Genomic DNA, 17437 nt, shown 5'->3' on the forward strand with positions numbered 1-17437 from the left:
TAGTATTAAGACAAAATTACTGAAAAGAGGGGGATTCAGTCCAAGATATCATACTTTATTAATGTGTCTTTATATTAAATTTCTAAGTCAACTAAATTCTAACTCAATATTTAAAAGTCTATGATTCATCTTTGAATTTATTGAAGTATTTAAAATTGTTCAAGTCTTCCTATTGCTAATTCTTCAGGGATTTGAATAGTTCACTAATGAACAATTGAAAAATTCATATGTACTGCACTATTTTGGAAGGTGTTATTGCTAATGTTTTTTTCTTTGTCTTTTAGGATATAAAAATAAACATGACATTTAAGAAATAAGATAAGAAATAATCTAGCTTCTCACATTGTCATTCATCATTGAGTAGTGAGTGTCCTTGATAGAATCTATGATGGGAACCTAGTAATCTGTGTCCTCATTTATGCGGTATAATTAATACTGCAATCCCACAATCAAGAAATTTATGTTTTAACATGAGTACATTTTCTTTGATACATATATTAGAGAATTTTTAGTAAACAATAATAGATCAGTTGCATTTTTTGTAACTTACATCTGTAAGGAACTCATAATCCCAGCTCTTGTGTATACAAATGAGAACTATATGAACGAGGGTCTTAAGATCCTGCTAGTAAGGCAGCCTAAATATCAGATGTCCAATTTTACTGCATTTTCACTGACATTCTTATTAAAGAATGTGGTCCTATAAAACAAAACAATCTATTTCCAGTATTTATTAGGTATATTAATAAGCTAATGTTTATATGCTTCTTTATTTTATGAGGCTGAGTTAGCTGAGTTTTAATTAAAACTACCTTGGTTCAGTTGGAGAGAATCTTGAAGTGAAAAAAGTTAAACTATTTCCCAAAAAGTTGTAACTTCTTGTTTTCAAGATTCCAGCAATAAATTCTTACATACAACATTGTGCAGTGGTTGAAGTCATTATGTCAGAATAAGGGAGGGTACATATATGGAGAAATGTGTTTTTTAAAAGAGGCTAAGATTATAAGCAGTTTTTATTTTCCATAAACAAAATATATGTGATCTAATGTTTACTGCAATGTGTTGCCTTTTGAATATTTTTTTTGTATTAAAGTATAATGAAAGTATTCCTTAAAAAATCTGGAAAATAGAGGAGCAATACATAGCTGAGTGTCCATATCTGATCTAGTAAATGCTTATGTTCACTCTTTTAAAAAAATCAAAATGCAAAACCCCTCCTCCCACTGTTCCACCCCTCCCCACCTTATTTAGAATTAAGGTGAAAGAGTGTATATCCAGTTTTTATTTTTGTAGGCTAGGAATGGGAACATATGATTCTGTGGAAGCTGTAATTGAGCAAGAATCTACACTCTTCTCAGGCTGTTCCATTCACTCATCTGTCCTCATTGGCCATAAGGATGACATTTAGTGAATCACTAATTCTGTGTATCACTTTGTGCTCTGGTCCGCTTGGCATTTATACTTCAAATTTATTATCAAATCTTTAATTTGCATCTAAGAACTAAATTACTCATTAGAATATTCATCTCTACATAAATATTATTATTTACTATATAGTGGACATTTCAAATATCCAAATTTAGGATGTTATGGCCGGGGCCTAGATTTTAAGATCAGCATTAATATCATCAAGGATGTGTTATTCAAATTCTTAGGACAGGTGTGAGAGAAAGTAGATTGATTTCTAAATTACCTGTAAAGGCATTGCTATATTTATATATTAAGCATCTCTCTAGCACTTCTTAGTACATATTAATAAATATTAATTATACCTACCTTTTATATGATTTCTCACACTCATCTCTACTACAAAAAATAAAACACCATTGTTTTCTAGAAGAAAAGTATAAATGACTAGAAGATGATTTTTCTAATTACAACACTACAGATATTTTTAGTACAATGATATAAAGCTTATTAAAATTGTGATAGGAAGCAACATGAAGAAACTGTTTATTTTCCTTTAAAAAATGGTTCTAGAATGTAGGAGGCGTGATTTATACACAGGATGGCGTGTTTATTGATTGTCTGTCTGATGGTTTAAAATTATACAACTGGATCAGGAACAGAGATGATACTGAATGAACAGGCTTCCCTCAATGCCTTGTTAGTGAGTCTGATCCCCTCCGTGAGTGCCAGCCTTTGCCAGCTACACTTTTACTTGTTGATCTTGATGCAACTTGTTTAAATGATGCTTTGGGGGGAGGTTCCAAGACTTAATTCATATGTTAATGTGACATGCAGCCGTATATGTTATAGAGCTCCAGAGATGTCCATAGTCAAAAATAACTCTATTGCCCTCCTGAATCTCATCCCAGGTATTAAAATGTCAACTTCTCCTTATCAAGGTATTCCCAAATCGCTTTTTTGATGAGATCCAAAGTTTTATTTTCATTTTTATATGAAGAATGTGCATGTGATTTAAATATCTATAAGGCTTATTTAATGACAAAAACTATTTGAGGAAACAAGTTTGAAAGCTTAATTTTTTTTGAAGGCAGGAAAGTTGAAGATGAAATGGATGTTTGCTTTCTTTTTTTGTTAAATTTATTGTGGTGCCCTTGGTTAATAAGATTATCTAGGTTTCAAGTGCACAAATCTATGATTCATCTGTATATTGCATTGTGTGCTTACCACCCAAAGTCAAATCTTCTGTCACCATATACTTGATCTCCTTTACCCTTTGGTACCCCAAACCCTCTTCCTTCTAGCAATTACCATACTGTTGACTATGCCTATGAGTTTTTGCTTGTTTTTCTTATTTGTTCATTTGTTGCTTTCAGTTTTATATCCCACCTATGGGTGATATGATTCTTAACTTTTTCTTTTACTTAGCATGTTAGTCTCAAGATCCATTCATGTTGTCTCAAATGGCAGTATTTCATCTTTTCTTATGGCTGAGTAGTATTCCATTAATTTCAGGAAAAGAAATGAAAAAAAAACCCTATTTTGCAATTGCAACAGAAAGAGTAAAATACTTAGGAATAAACTTAACAAAGGATGTGAAGGACCTATATACTGAAAACTATAAAGCATTAAGAAACAAGATTGAGAAAGACACAATGAAATGAAACTATATTTCATTTTTATGGATTGAAAAAATCAACACCAAAATGTCCATTTTACTACAAAAAAATATAAAGATTTAATGTAATCAAATTAAACTATCAAAAACCTAATGACATTTTTAAAGAAATAGAAGAAAAAAATAATCAGATATTTGTTTTCTAATGTAAACTGCAGGAACTTGTATAATTTTTAAGACTCTTTAGAATCATCTTTAGAAAAAATGTTGTCAATGTTATTTAAATAACATAAATCTTAGGATGATTTCACACCATTGTATTTAGAGCATTGGTAAAATTAAAGATATCATTAACTTCACTGTAGAGGCATATACATAAAAATTGAAAGAATAATATCTATGAAACTATGAACAGTATTTTAGAATAATTTAAATGTGAACTTGAGTAGATCAAATATAATTGCAATATAATTTTATTTTTTTCTTTTCTTCATTTCACTGTGGTGAGATATTTCAAGATGTCTGAAGGGTTCTTGAATGATAAATGCACCTAAGTGTTATGAATAAAACTTGAAATGCCACTACATTCAGATTGTGTATTGTTCCTCACCCAAGAACACTATATATGTTAAATATATTACTTTAAGTTTATTCAAATTGTATTAGCTGTATTTTACTAATAAATTGGCAGTTCCTTAAGATGATAAAATGAAGATAATTTTTTTCCAAAAATGGCACAAAATGTGGTGTCTTATCTATTTTATGTTATATATATATATATATATATATATATATATATATATATATATATATATTTACACACATATATATTCACTAAGAAATAATATAGAATAAAATAGGTTTTATTTTTATACCAAAAAATATATAGACTTATTAAACATCCTTGAATGTGTACCAAGAACCAATCCTCATTAGTACATGTCAACTGAACATTTCATTTAGATCACTTAGTAATTTTCAACCAGTTTTGTAATGAAAATATTTTGTCAATCTATTACTTTGGCTATATTTTCTTTATACAGAAATAAATGAAAATTTTGTATTGAATAAACTCAATTTTGTTATGAGAGCTTATAAATAGTAAATTCATAGCCTCAGAGCTTCACTAAAATAATTTAAATATTTTCATTTTAGTCAGTTATTTTAATATTATATGGTTAATTATATAATTATTTTAATATTATATGGTTAATTATATAATATCAAATCTATTGAGTTTGAATGCCAATGAATATATCTATAAAATAAATCTATTATAAATAAGAGCATAACTTTCAAAAGCATTCAACCAGAGGTACTAGATGGTATTAATTAAATTGATGGAAATAGACGGGTTGACAGGAGAGAACCCTAGAAGTTCATGCAGAGGACCTACTGGTATAAATGAAGGAACAAAAACATCAAAAAGTAGTTAGGGATTTCAGTCAATCGTGAATGCTTAAAATCTAAGGAAAAGTCATTGGATTTAGATCTGAATATGTCATTAGTGAAACTTTGAAGGATAGATTTTTGTAGGTACTAGAAGCAGGTCAAAAGAACTCAAACTAGGGAGTAGATGAGAAAACACACACACACACACACACACACACACACACACACACATAGGAGAGATTAAGATTTGGAGAGTGGAGCTGAGAGAGAGTGCAGATTGTGGTCAATTTGATACTGATCTGAGGGGATGTGAGTGGAAAAGAGCTAGTGCAGCAACTAATGATTCCAAAAGAAGAGAAAAAATAAAATGATAGAGTAAGGAGTTGAGGGTGGGAGACTAATGAATCAGACACATTTTGAGCTATTCATCTTGAAAAGAGTAGTCAAAAGAAAGAGTAGTCAAAAGAAAGAAAGAAGAGGAAGGAAGGGAGGAAAAAAGGAAGGAAGGAGGGGAGGTAGGGAGGGAGCGATGAAGGGAAGGAAGGAAGGAAGGAAGAAGGAAGGAAGGAAGGAAGGAAGGAAGGAAGGAAGGAAGGAAGGAAGGAAGGAAGGAAAAGAAAGAGGAATAGAAACATGTCTGCTGTTAGGTGTATGTTAAAGAGAAGTTAAAATATGAGTTGGATAGATTCAGACTTCTCAGTAAAATATGACAAAGAGTGAGAGGGCTATTGGCTAGAGCAGTGGTCGGAAAACTGCGCGAGCCACATGCGACTGTTTGGCCCCTTGAGTGTGGCTCTTCCACAAAATACCACGTGCGGGCGCGCATGTACAGTGCGATTGAAACTTCGTGGCCCATGAGCAGAAGTTGGTATTTTGTGGAAGAGCCACACTCAAGGGGCCAAAGAGCCGCATGTGGCTTGTGAGCTGCAGTTTGCCGACCACTGGGCTAGAGTAATGTGACCAAAAAGAGTATTGGTGTTATTTCATACTACTAGTGTGAAAATCAGTTAGGGTTGCAATCATTTCAATTGTGTTTCCTGCTTCCGACTTGATGTGATTCACCTGTTGGAGATGGGCTAATTGTAGCTTACTCTGTTCCAGGCGGTGTGGGTACAGCAAGGCAAAACAAGACCCAGAAGAGGAAAAGATGCATTTTCATAATGGGCACAGTAAGCAAATTGTAAAAAATCGAAAGTACACAATGTCAGGGACAGATTATTATTATGGTGTGTTGTTGTTTTTCAGGCAAGATTTCTATTAATGGACCAAAATATTGGTTTAAAAATGTTTTTTGTTACATTTCTGTGTAAAGCATATAAGCATAGGGCACTAAGGCTGATTCTAGGCAACAGATTGATTGTTCGATCAATTATTTACAGCATTCTTTGATTATACTCATTAAAGTAGAAACCCTTTGATTAATATCTAAGCCAATTCTAAATTTTAGCAATAAATTCAATAGAAATCTGTTTTTAAATCGCACCATCAGATTACAGATATGAAAATTCTCAGTATTTTTTTGCAGCATTATAACAGGACTTTTCCTGAGCAGATCCTGTAGCAGCAACCTTGGATCCAATGACTTGAATAACTATATTTTTAAGAAATGCAAAAATCAAGTTTTAACAATGAGCTTTAAGAATTAGTAAATAGTTTGTAATTAATGGTATTTTAATATGTTCCTTTTGTCATTAACGTTGCAGCATGAGTTGTTTCATCAAGTAAATGACAAAAAATGATTTCTTTTATTTTTGTCACTATTGTAGGACAATAAAAGACAGACATTAAAGCCATATGTCATGCTGTAAAGCATTGAGTCCATTTTCATAATATCGCTATTTAATGTTACTTATCCTCAAAAAACAAACAAACAAAAAACACTGTGAGGCTGATGTTGGTAGCTTTTAAATAGGATGAAACAGGCTCATGGAACATAGCAGTCTATGCAGTAACACAGGTAGAGTGAGAAGTAGAGCATCTCTTTTTCTTTTGACTTCTCTGTAAGCCATGTTGGACCAAAGCACCTGAAAATGTATTTTACATTATTTTTTAAACCAAAATCAATCATCTCTGATGATAATTTAAGTGTGACGCAGGCTAACAAACCGACAAATAAACCACTGACATTTCATTGTCCCCTTTAGTAAACGAAACTGTTTGTTTGTCTCAGAGACTAGCTCTGTAAAACATTGGTGTTGAAAGATGTATTTACTCATATACATCTCCCTGTATACATTTCTTGTACATGCCAACTATTCAGATTTCAAAATTATAAAAGTGACATAGCTGAACAAATGATTCCTATAATTCAGGAGAAGCTCTGTTCTTATAGCTCATATACTTATAAGGATTAGGGAGTTAAGCCACAGTTGCATGTTAATAACATTTAACATTTCACTCATCCAGCACAAGCACTTGTATCTTAATGCCCATTTATTTTCACAGTTAAACTTCCAGGAGTAAGAACTTATATCGATCCACATACCTATGAGGATCCCAATCAAGCTGTCCATGAATTTGCCAAGGAGATAGAAGCTTCATGCATCACAATTGAAAGAGTTATTGGAGCAGGTATCACAGTGTGTTTAAGTCAGATTTTTTACTTGTGTTTAATGATAAGATTTAACAATAGAATGTAATGTGTCATTGTCCTGATCTAATACAGAATTTTTGTGTTTTTTTATTTTAAATATGTTTTTATTGACTTTAGAGAGAGAGGAAGAGAGAGGTAGAGAGAGATAGAAACAAGGATGAGAGAGAAACATCAACATAGATTGGCTGCCTCCTTCATGCCCCCTGCTGGTCATGTGCCCTGACTGGGAATGGAACTAGAGACCTCTTGGTGAATGGGTGGATACTCAACCACTGAACCACACTGGCCAGGCTAACACAAAATGTTTTTGATCTTTTGTAACTGACTCACTTTCAAAGTGGTATATAATGAATCATATTTTAATGCTACCTTCTGTGTAGCTCACACTTCAACCAGCAAGTGTCTAGTTTATGAAATAAAAAAATAAACCAGCGGAGAGAGAACCAAGATGGCGGCATAGGTTAACGCCGGAGTTTGCTGCTTTGAACAACTACTTCAAAAGTGAAACCAAAAAACAGAAGGGACATCACCCAGAACCACAGGAAGGCTGGCTGAGTGGAAGTCCTACAACTAGGAGGAAAGAGAAACGCACACGGACACTCAGAGGAGGCGCAGTGCTGAAGTCAAATTCTGAGGTGCGGAGTGCGAGGAGCGGGCTGGCGGCGGAGGGCGCGGTTGGCGTTTTCAATCGGGAGGGAGTCGCAGACTCTGAGCTCCAGATACAGGCGAGTCTTTAGGGACCCAGACTCAAACGGGAGAAGCGGGACTGTCTGGCTTCGGTCAGAGCGAGTGCAGCTTTCTCTCCCAGCTTTGTAGCGGGTGCTGGGACTCAGAGAGGCAGAGCCCCTGGGGACAGGACTGAGAGCCGCCATAACTGCTCTCTCCGGCCCACCCTGTTGATCCTGTGCGACCCGCCCCGCCCAAGCCCAGCGCAGAACCATTTGCTGGAGAGCCTCAGGCAAAGGCTAGATTAGCACTTCCCTAGAGGACAGACGTTCTCTCACTGCTGACACAGCTGATTCTCATAGCCACTTGGCCTGGAGGTCAAACCCTCCCTGGAATTAGCTACAACAATAAAGATTTAACTATAAGACTGCGAACAAAGACCACTAGGGGGTGCACCAAGGAAGCATAACAAAATGCGGAGACAAAGAAACAGGACAAAATTGTCAAAGGAAGATATAGAGTTCAGAACCACACTTTTAAGGTCTCTCAAGAACTGTTTAGAAGCTGCCGATAAACTTAATGAGATCTACACGAAAACTAATAAGACCCTCGATCTTATATTGGGGAACCAACTAGAAATTAAGCATACACGGACTGAAATAACGAATATTATACAGACGCCCGACAGCAGACCAGAGGAGCGCATGAATCAAGTCAATGATTTGAAATGCGAGGAAGCAAAAAACATCCAACCGGAAAAGCAAAATGAAAAAAGAATCCAAAAATGCGAGGACAGTGTAAGGAGCCTCTGGGACAGCTTCAAGCGTACCAACATCAGAATTATAGGGGTGCCAGAAGATGAGAGAGAGCAAGATATTGAAAACCTATTTGAAGAAATAATGACAGAAAACTTCCCCCACCTGGTGAAAGAAATGGACTTACAGGTCCAAGAAGCGCGGAGAACCCCAAACAAAAGGAATCCAAAGAGGACCACACCAAGACACATCATAATTAAAATGCCAAGAGCAAAAGATAAAGAGAGAATCTTAAAAACAGCAAGAGAAAGAAACTCAGTTACCTACAAGGGAATACCCATACGACTGTCAACTGATTTCTCAACAGAAACTTTGCAGGCCAGAAGGGAGTGGCAAGAAATATTCAAAGTGATGAATACCAAGAACCTACAACCAAGATTACTTTATCCAGCAAAGCTATCATTCAGAATTGAAGGTCAGATAAAGAGCTTCACAGATAAGGAAAAGCTAAAGGAGTTCATCACCACCAAACCAGGATTATATGAAATGCTGAAAGGTATCCTTTAAGAAGAGGAAGAGGAAGAAAAAGGTAAAGATACAAATTATGAACAACAAATATGCATCTATCAACAAGTGAATCTAAGAATCAAGTGAATAAATAATCTGATGAACAGAATGAACTGTTGATTACAATAGAATCAGGGACATAGAAAGGGAATGGACTGACTATTCTTGGGGGGGAAAGGGGTGTGGGAGATGCGGGAAGAGACTGGACAAAAATCGTGCACCTATGGATGAGGACAGTGGGTGGGGAGTGAGGGCGGAGGGTGGGGCGGGAACTGGGAGGAGGGGAGTTATGGGGGGAAAAAAAAAGAGGAACAAATGTAATAATCTGAACAATAAAGATTTAATTAAAAAAAAAAATAAACCAGCAATATATTCAAACATAGTGTTTCACCATCTACTGTTTATTTTAATACATATACATATATAATTTTTAATGCTGAAATTATTTACATAATTCAAGCACCCAGTTATTCTATTTATGAACATTTCTTCCTTACAATTGTTTTCTTTTTTCCCCCTAAAAAACGATTTGTCCTGCTATAATCTTTTCTCCCTTTTCTCTTCTCATTAATGGCACTACTAGAATAGAAAACAATACAAAACAAAACACAAAAAGGAAGAAGGAAATTATTTAAGTCAGTTGCATTTAATTGTGTTGTAACATTTCCATTAAGGGTTTTGTTGGTGAGATGGATGAAGCTAATAACCTCCATAGTGTGTTATGATCACTTGTAGATGATTGTTCCCAGTGCACCATTTATTTCTATTAGCGTAGGTAACTAAGTTTGGACTCCTTTGTTAACTCTGTTTCATCTATACCTTGATATTCTGAGTGCTTCATATTATTATTAGATTAAGGATTTCAAATGATTTTGTATACTTTTTCTATCTTTGTCACAAGGTGAATTTGGTGAAGTTTGTAGTGGACGTTTGAAACTTCCAGGAAAAAGAGAATTACCTGTGGCGATCAAAACCCTTAAAGTAGGCTATACTGAAAAGCAACGTAGAGATTTCCTGGGTGAAGCAAGTATCATGGGGCAGTTTGATCATCCTAACATCATTCACTTAGAAGGTGTAGTGACCAAAAGTAAGTACAACCACAGATTATGCATGCATGTGTGTACGTATCATGAATATCTGGGTTTCTATTAGCTTATTATTAATTTCAGAGTTGAGCCATGATAATATTATTAATAATTCCTCTAATATAAGTAATCATTGTCCTGTATTTTAGTAGATTCAGGTCAAAGCTGATCTTCAATGAATCTGAATTTCTATTTATGTTTTCAATACATATGTATTAACTCATTTACTATTAATTCAGCACCAGAGAAAATGTATCCAGACAAAAGAAGCAGTAAAAGTACCTTTTTTTTTTTTTCTCCTGGCTCTTTCACTTTTTATTCTAATGAAATATTAGCTTCAAAGTTTTTATTGAGGCATTGAAGTTTAACATTTAATAGAATTACTACAACCATAGGTGCCCTGCTTTTTTCAGAACCTTTTAAGTAGGTTTTACAGCCAGATGTGTTTTTTTATTCAATCTTTTTTTCCATTGAGGTAGTTTAATAGTTCTAGGGAAAGCAACAGTCTCAGAAGACGGTGAAAGTTCCTTAAGACTAATTATTTTGTTAAAGCAAATCAGATTTGTACTAAGAAATATTTAGAAATTCCACATCTCTTTTAAATTTGTATGAGTGTCTTGTAAATGTAATTTCGTGGTGAACTTCCCAATATAAAGATTTCAAATAATTTTTAGTCAGCCAGTAAAGTATTTATATGGCACATAACTGAGGCCTTTAAGTTCTTTTAACCTATTTTTTCTTAGCCAATTGTATTCTCATTCCTTTCTTTATCATTCATGCCCTACATATCACTTACTAAATCATCTAAAATTGTGGCAAAGAACATCATTTAGACTTTCTTTCAAGCATTTGTTCAATTTCCAGTTTCTATTAATCAAGTTTAAATTACATATGTCAAATATGCACACAAGCCATGTGTATTTAATAATTGTTCTTAACTGACAAATTTTAATTAATAAGATATCCATTTACTCCATGTAGCTTTTTAAAAATGAAAAACAAAACAACACAAATTTTTATATAACAAGTTTATACCCAAATCATAATTCAGTCACAATAGTTCACAGATAAGAATGCAAAAGTCTTCTCACAAGTTTGAGCAAAAGACCATAGCAGAAGTATCACGGAGATGATTGGTTGAACTTTTTTAAAAAAATTTTAAATTGTATTATTATTTTTAAAATTATTTTAAATTTTATTGGAGTGACATTAGTCAACATGAACATCTAGGTTACATGTGTGGATTACTAATTTACAAAGTCTGTATATAGGACCATGTGCCCACCAACCAAAGTCAAATCTTCTGTCACCTCATATTAGGACCCTTTTCTTCCACTACTCCCCTTCCTCTGGCAACCACCACACTGCTGTTTGTGTACATAAGTTTCAGTTTTATATTCCACATATGAGTTAAATCATATAGTTCTTAGCTTTCTCTGTTTGACTTATTTCACTTAGCATAATGTTCTCAAGGTCCACCCATGTTGTTATAAATGACGCTATTTCATCCTTTCTTATGGCCGTGTAGTGCTCCATTGTGTATATATACCACATCTTCTTTATCCAGTCCTCTATAGTAGGGAACTTTGGCTGTCTCCAACTCTTGGCCACCGTGAATAATGCTGCAGTGAACATAGGGGTTCATATACCTTTGCATATAAATAATTTCTAGTGTTTCAAGTGTATACTCAGGAGTGGGATTGTTGGCTCATATGGTAGCTCTATTTTTAATTTTTTGAGGAATCGTCAGACTGCTTTCCATAGAGGTTGTACCAGTCTACATTCCCACCAGCAGTGAATGAGGGTACCCTTTTTTCAAGAACCTCTCCAACACTTGTTGATAATGGCCACTCTAACTGGTGTAAGGTGGTATCTCATTGTTGTTTTAATTTGCATTTCCCTGATTGCCAGTGAGGTTGAACATCTTTTCATATATCTATTGGCTGTTTGTATGTCTTCTTGGGAGAGGTGCATTTTCAGGTCTTCTGCCCACTTTTTGATTGGGTTGTTTATTTGTTTGGTGTTGAGTATTATGAGTTCTTTATATATTTTGGAGATTAAACCTTTGTCAGAGCTACTGTTTGCAAATATCATCTCTCACCTGGTTGACTGCTGGTTTGTTTTGTTGTCCATTTCTTTTGCTGTGCAGAAGCTCTTCATTTATTTTTGCCTTTACCTCCCTTGCCTTTGGGGTCAAGTCCATAAAATGTTCTCTACCAGCCAGGTCCATAAGTTTGGTACCTATATTTTTTTCTATGTAACTTATAGTTTTGGGTCTTATGTTTAAGTCTTTGATCCATTTTGAATTAATTTTTGTACATGGGAACAAACTGAAATCCAGTTTTATTTCTTTGCATGTGGCTTTTCAATTTCCTAGCATCATTTATTGAAGAGACTATCTTTACTCCAAAGTGCATTTCTGGCTCCTTTTTGAAAATTATCTGTCTATATACATGTGGTTTTATAGCTAGGCTCTCTATTCTGTTCCATTGATCTATGTATCTATTTCTCTGCCAGTACCATGCTATTTTGATTATTGTAGCTCTGTAGTATTTTGAGGTCAGGTAGCATGATACTTTCAGCATTGTTCTTTTTTTTCAGAATTGCTTTGGCTATTCCGGGTCTTTTGTGGTTCCATAAAAATCCGATGATTTCTCATTCTATTTCTTTAAAAAATGACATTGGGATTTTGACAGGGATTGCATTAAATCTGGATATTGCTTTGAGTAAAATGGCTATTTTAATTATGTTGATTCTTCCAATCCATGAGCAAGAGATATTTTTTTTTCCATTTTGTTGTGTCTTTTTCAATCTCTTAATAAAGTTTTGTAATTTTCAGTATATAGTTCTTTCACATTCTTTGTTAAGTTTATTTCTAGGTATTTTATTCTTTTGATTGAACTTTTGAATAATCCTGTATTGCTATGAGAATGTTTGACCCCATGTCTCCAGGAGACACACATATCCAGTAAGAATGCCCATAGAATGTAGCATAGGAATAAAATAACTTGCAAGGCATGTGGTTTTCTTCAAAACTTAGATGTTTCCTCCTCTGTTGAGTACTCACCCATACATCATTACCCCCTTGGCAGCTGTGGGGAGGGACCACAGGAGATTGGCAGCAACTCAGAGTGTATTGCTGGAACAAGAAGAGCACCCTGAGGACTTATAGAAGCAAACAAGTTGCTAAAGAAAGGTGGGGGGGGGGTGGTCAATAGAGAGGCAGATGGGGGTAAAGTACTATTACTTTTTGAAAAAAATAAAATAAAAAATATTTTATGAGCTTATACAGTGTTAATGAAATATAAAATAAACAACAGGTTTACAGGTACAATAAAATGAAACTACATTTTGAATTTCACTATACTAGTACTTCATCTGATAGACTATATTCTATCAAGGGTAGAATCTTAAAAGGATATCAGTGATAGCATAGAGTGCTAGATACCATAGGAACAAGAATCATAGTAACAACTGAGTAATGTTATTTCCTATTCAGAAATGGTCTTTTCTAATATAAAATAATGTTATCAAGGATAGTCACAGTATAATAGCATGCAAATATTTGAAAAGTTTCATGTCTTCATTTCATTTTTAATATGATTGCTAAATTTAACTTCCTCAAAATAAATTCTGACCATGACTTCCTACTACCCAGGGTAAATGTAAAACTCCTTAGGCTGCCAGTCTACCTTCTTTAATGAATTAATGTAATGTTTAGAATTGTGCCAAATTACTATTACAACAATGGAGACAATACTGTGTAATGGTCAGAAGCATGGACTATGGATTTAACCATCTGATTTTATTTTGGTTCTACCATAACTACTATGTGACTGCACAAGATAGTTAAACATTCAGCAACCTTAGTTTCTTCATCGAGGACATGAATTAAGAATATCTCCTAGTCATGTTGTAAAGATGACATGAACACATGTAAAGTTCAATATGGGCATGGCACAGGGTGGGTACTTAATTATTATATAACTAGAGGCCTGGTGCACGAATTTGCGCACAGGTGGGGTCCCTTGGCCTGGCCGGCAATTGGGGCTGATCGGGGCCCATCTCACACAATCTTGATTGGGGCCAGCCAGCTGTGGGGAGGGACCATGAGAGGGTGGTCTCATTTAGATATTTAAATGGATATGGAGAAGTTCAGAGCATAGTAAAAACGATAAATACAAAAGTAATAATATATATATATATATATATATATATATATATATATATATATATATGTAAAAGCTTAAGCGACTGTTACAACCTAATGACCGGATGACCAGAGGACCTGCCGATACCTATGATGCGCACTGACCACCAGGGGGCAGATGCTCAGAGCTACCCCCTGGTGGTCAGTGTGTCCCCACAGCCAACCTCCTGTGGCTGGCCAACCTCCTGCAGCCCCTCCCCCCAGCCTGCCAGCCAGCCCCTATAAGCCCCAGTTGGCCCCGATTGGGACTGGGAGAGATGGCCCTCCTGATGGGCCCCAATCGCCTGCCAGGCCGAGGGACACCACCTGTGCATGAATTTGTGTATGGGGCATCTCTCTCTCTCTCTCTCTCTCTCTCTCTCTCTCTCTCCTTTCTATATATATATGATATATATGATATATATGATATATATGATATATATGATACATTTATATATGTATATATGTATACATATATATTACATTTATATATGTCTGTATATACACATGTGTTTTTTATTGATTTCAGAGAGAAAGGGAGAAGGAGAAAGAGATAGAAACATCAATAATGAGATAGAATCATTGATTGGCTGGCTGCTTCCTGCAAGCCCCACAACCTGGGCATATACCCTGACCAGAAATCGAATTGTGACCTCCTGGTTCATAGGTTGATACTCAACCATTGAGCCACACTAGCCTGACTTTCTCCATCCTTTTAAGTGAATGTATCAGATATTAGTGGGCAACATTCAAAATTTATTAGAACTAATATTCACCTACTTTTATTGAGTCTTGATTTATTACTGAACTTATGTGAATGGAACATGACTGAGATAAACTAAGAGAAGTAAACTTCTCAGAGACAAACTGAATTTATCACATGCATTATAGGCACATGAAATCTTTATTTATAGAAGCAAGTATCAATATCAAAAGTTATTACTAAATTCTGCAAATGCTAGTCTATAATAGTACTGTGGTTGAAAAAAAATGGTTTTTAAATCTCCCATCTCCTCACCAATTATCCTAGTTGATGTTTCTTCCATGAGGTTACACATATAAGTAAAACAAAATGTAATATTTTATATATGTCTCTGTCTTTGATTTGTGTTCTATGTGAATTGAAATTGTATTTCCCCTTATTGAATGTAGCTCTTGATGTTCAACTTAGGAAGTCTCCAACTTGTTTTTAATTTACCATGTTGCAACTCACTCTATTTGTGTCCTTAATTTCATGCTTTCTGATCTGATGCTAATTTATTCAACAATTATTTTCAACATGCAGCACAGAGATAATGAGACATAAGTGCCATTGAATCTTGTGATTTTTCTGATTGGAGCTGAGATAGGGCGTCTGAAGTAACACCCCAATGTATGGAGCCATCACGCACCTTCATCTTTTCTGTATTACTGCCCGATGCACCAGAACCAGGGGCCCTCATTCAGATTCCTTCTCTGTTTTGTTGTTAAACAGGGCCCATCAGAAATAGATTCATAGTCAAGAGAGGCGTCATGACACACGATGTAAAAAAACCACAGGTCCTGGCTTAATTGACTCATTGGCAATGCAAGATGCTTTAATGTAATATCCACAGTGCCAGCTTTTACCATGTAGAAAGATTCAGGAATAAAATGAAAAGGAGAAAAATATAATTTTCCATTGCAGCATCCTTAGTTTAAGATTTTTTTCTCACCCATGGAAATTATTATCAAAATTGATTGAATGAGTATTTCTATTGAATCTTAAATTATTCATTGTTATATTTCTTAATCTGAGATCATATAAAAATAAACAGTTCTGTACAATTAATAAACCAAAACATTAGAGGAACATTCTATAAATTTTTAAGTATCTTTTAAATATAGTATTTCATTCTCATAAAGTTACTTTTGTTTTCCAGGCCCTTATTATATATTTCCCAGGGCTATCGCAGCAGTCTACTACTGGTCTTTCTATTTTGGTATTGTCCTGCAATGGTTCATTCCACACCTACTGTTCTCAGGTAGATTTTACTAGATCACTGCTCTCCTCTCATCACCAAACAAGCTAATAAATGGAACAAAACACATACAAGGGTGGGCAAAAGTAGGCTGACAGTTGTGAGTACATGAAACACAGATTTTATTCTTGTATTATTTAATTATTAATTGTATTATGTATTTGTGTTATTTGTCTTTTTAGTGTTGTCACTGTTTTGTATACTTACTTAGGATTTATCTTTTAGGTAATGATGGCTGTAATTTAACCGATTTCTGCCCATCCCTGTATATTTTAATTGTTAACCTGATATACTTTGGCTATATCTCCACTTCCTTTCCAGAAGTGTTCCTATGTAACATGGACAGCATTTCACATGTTTGTTGAATGAATGAATTCTTAGTTAGAGGCAATCTTATAAGTCCTAGTTACATTTCTCACACTATGAATTATATCATAATTATAACTCTACATGTCTTATAATATTTGCTATACAATAAGCTTCTTAAAACTAATATATGTTTATAGTTCCCCCACACCCAATGTCTATCACAGGGCCAGAGATATTAAATAATTTAAAAAGAGCATAAATTATATTAAATGAGTGAAAGACTAAATTACAATTATATAAATATTTAAAACCAATTAGAGTAATATAGAGTTTTTATTTTAATTTTTAAAATTTTATTCTATAATACCATAAGTGTTTTAGAAAACAATTAAAATTCATACAAAGTAAATTGCCTGAGAATCTTTTTACAGAATCTTGTATATAAGTTATTACTACTACTTACCATTAACATTACTTTAATAATATACTAAACTTACTGCTCTGTCTATCTTACTCCTTTAATCTGCACAATAATGCTATCTTGTGGACACTAGTGTTTGTTCTCATCTTACAGATGGGAAAAATTAACTTTAAAGAGGTTAAATACCTTATTCAATGTCATAAAACTAAGCATAGGATAATGCCAGACTTTAGAACAATTCCATATTACTCCAAAACCCACTCTCAAACAGTGTGCATTGCTAATCTCATGTAATTCAGTATACACTTGAGAAGAAATATTTATTTATTCATTCAAAAAGTGTTAATTGGTCACCTAATACATGTTTATTCCTATTAATCAGTGGGATCCAGGAGAGATGAAGCAGCCTGAGTTCCTGACTTATGGAGCTTACCT

General features: G+C 34.4%; 1 protein-coding gene across 6 annotated transcripts in view; it reads left to right on the forward strand.

Annotated features, from left to right (window-relative positions):
* EPHA5 (EPH receptor A5) overlaps positions 1 to 17437 on the forward strand; it is a 356087-nt gene that overhangs the window by 293900 nt on the left and 44750 nt on the right. For all 6 annotated transcript variants that reach the window (XM_059670011.1, XM_059669975.1, XM_059670021.1 and 3 more), the window contains 3 exons: positions 5519 to 5586; positions 6863 to 6988; positions 9900 to 10085. In XM_059670011.1, coding sequence (XP_059525994.1) covers positions 5519 to 5586; positions 6863 to 6988; positions 9900 to 10085 — 380 coding nt within the window. The remainder of the gene's footprint in view (positions 1 to 5518; positions 5587 to 6862; positions 6989 to 9899; positions 10086 to 17437) is intronic.

Source organism: Myotis daubentonii, chromosome 1 (genome assembly GCF_963259705.1).
Source record: "Myotis daubentonii chromosome 1, mMyoDau2.1, whole genome shotgun sequence".
Lineage (NCBI taxonomy): Eukaryota > Metazoa > Chordata > Mammalia > Chiroptera > Vespertilionidae > Myotis > Myotis daubentonii.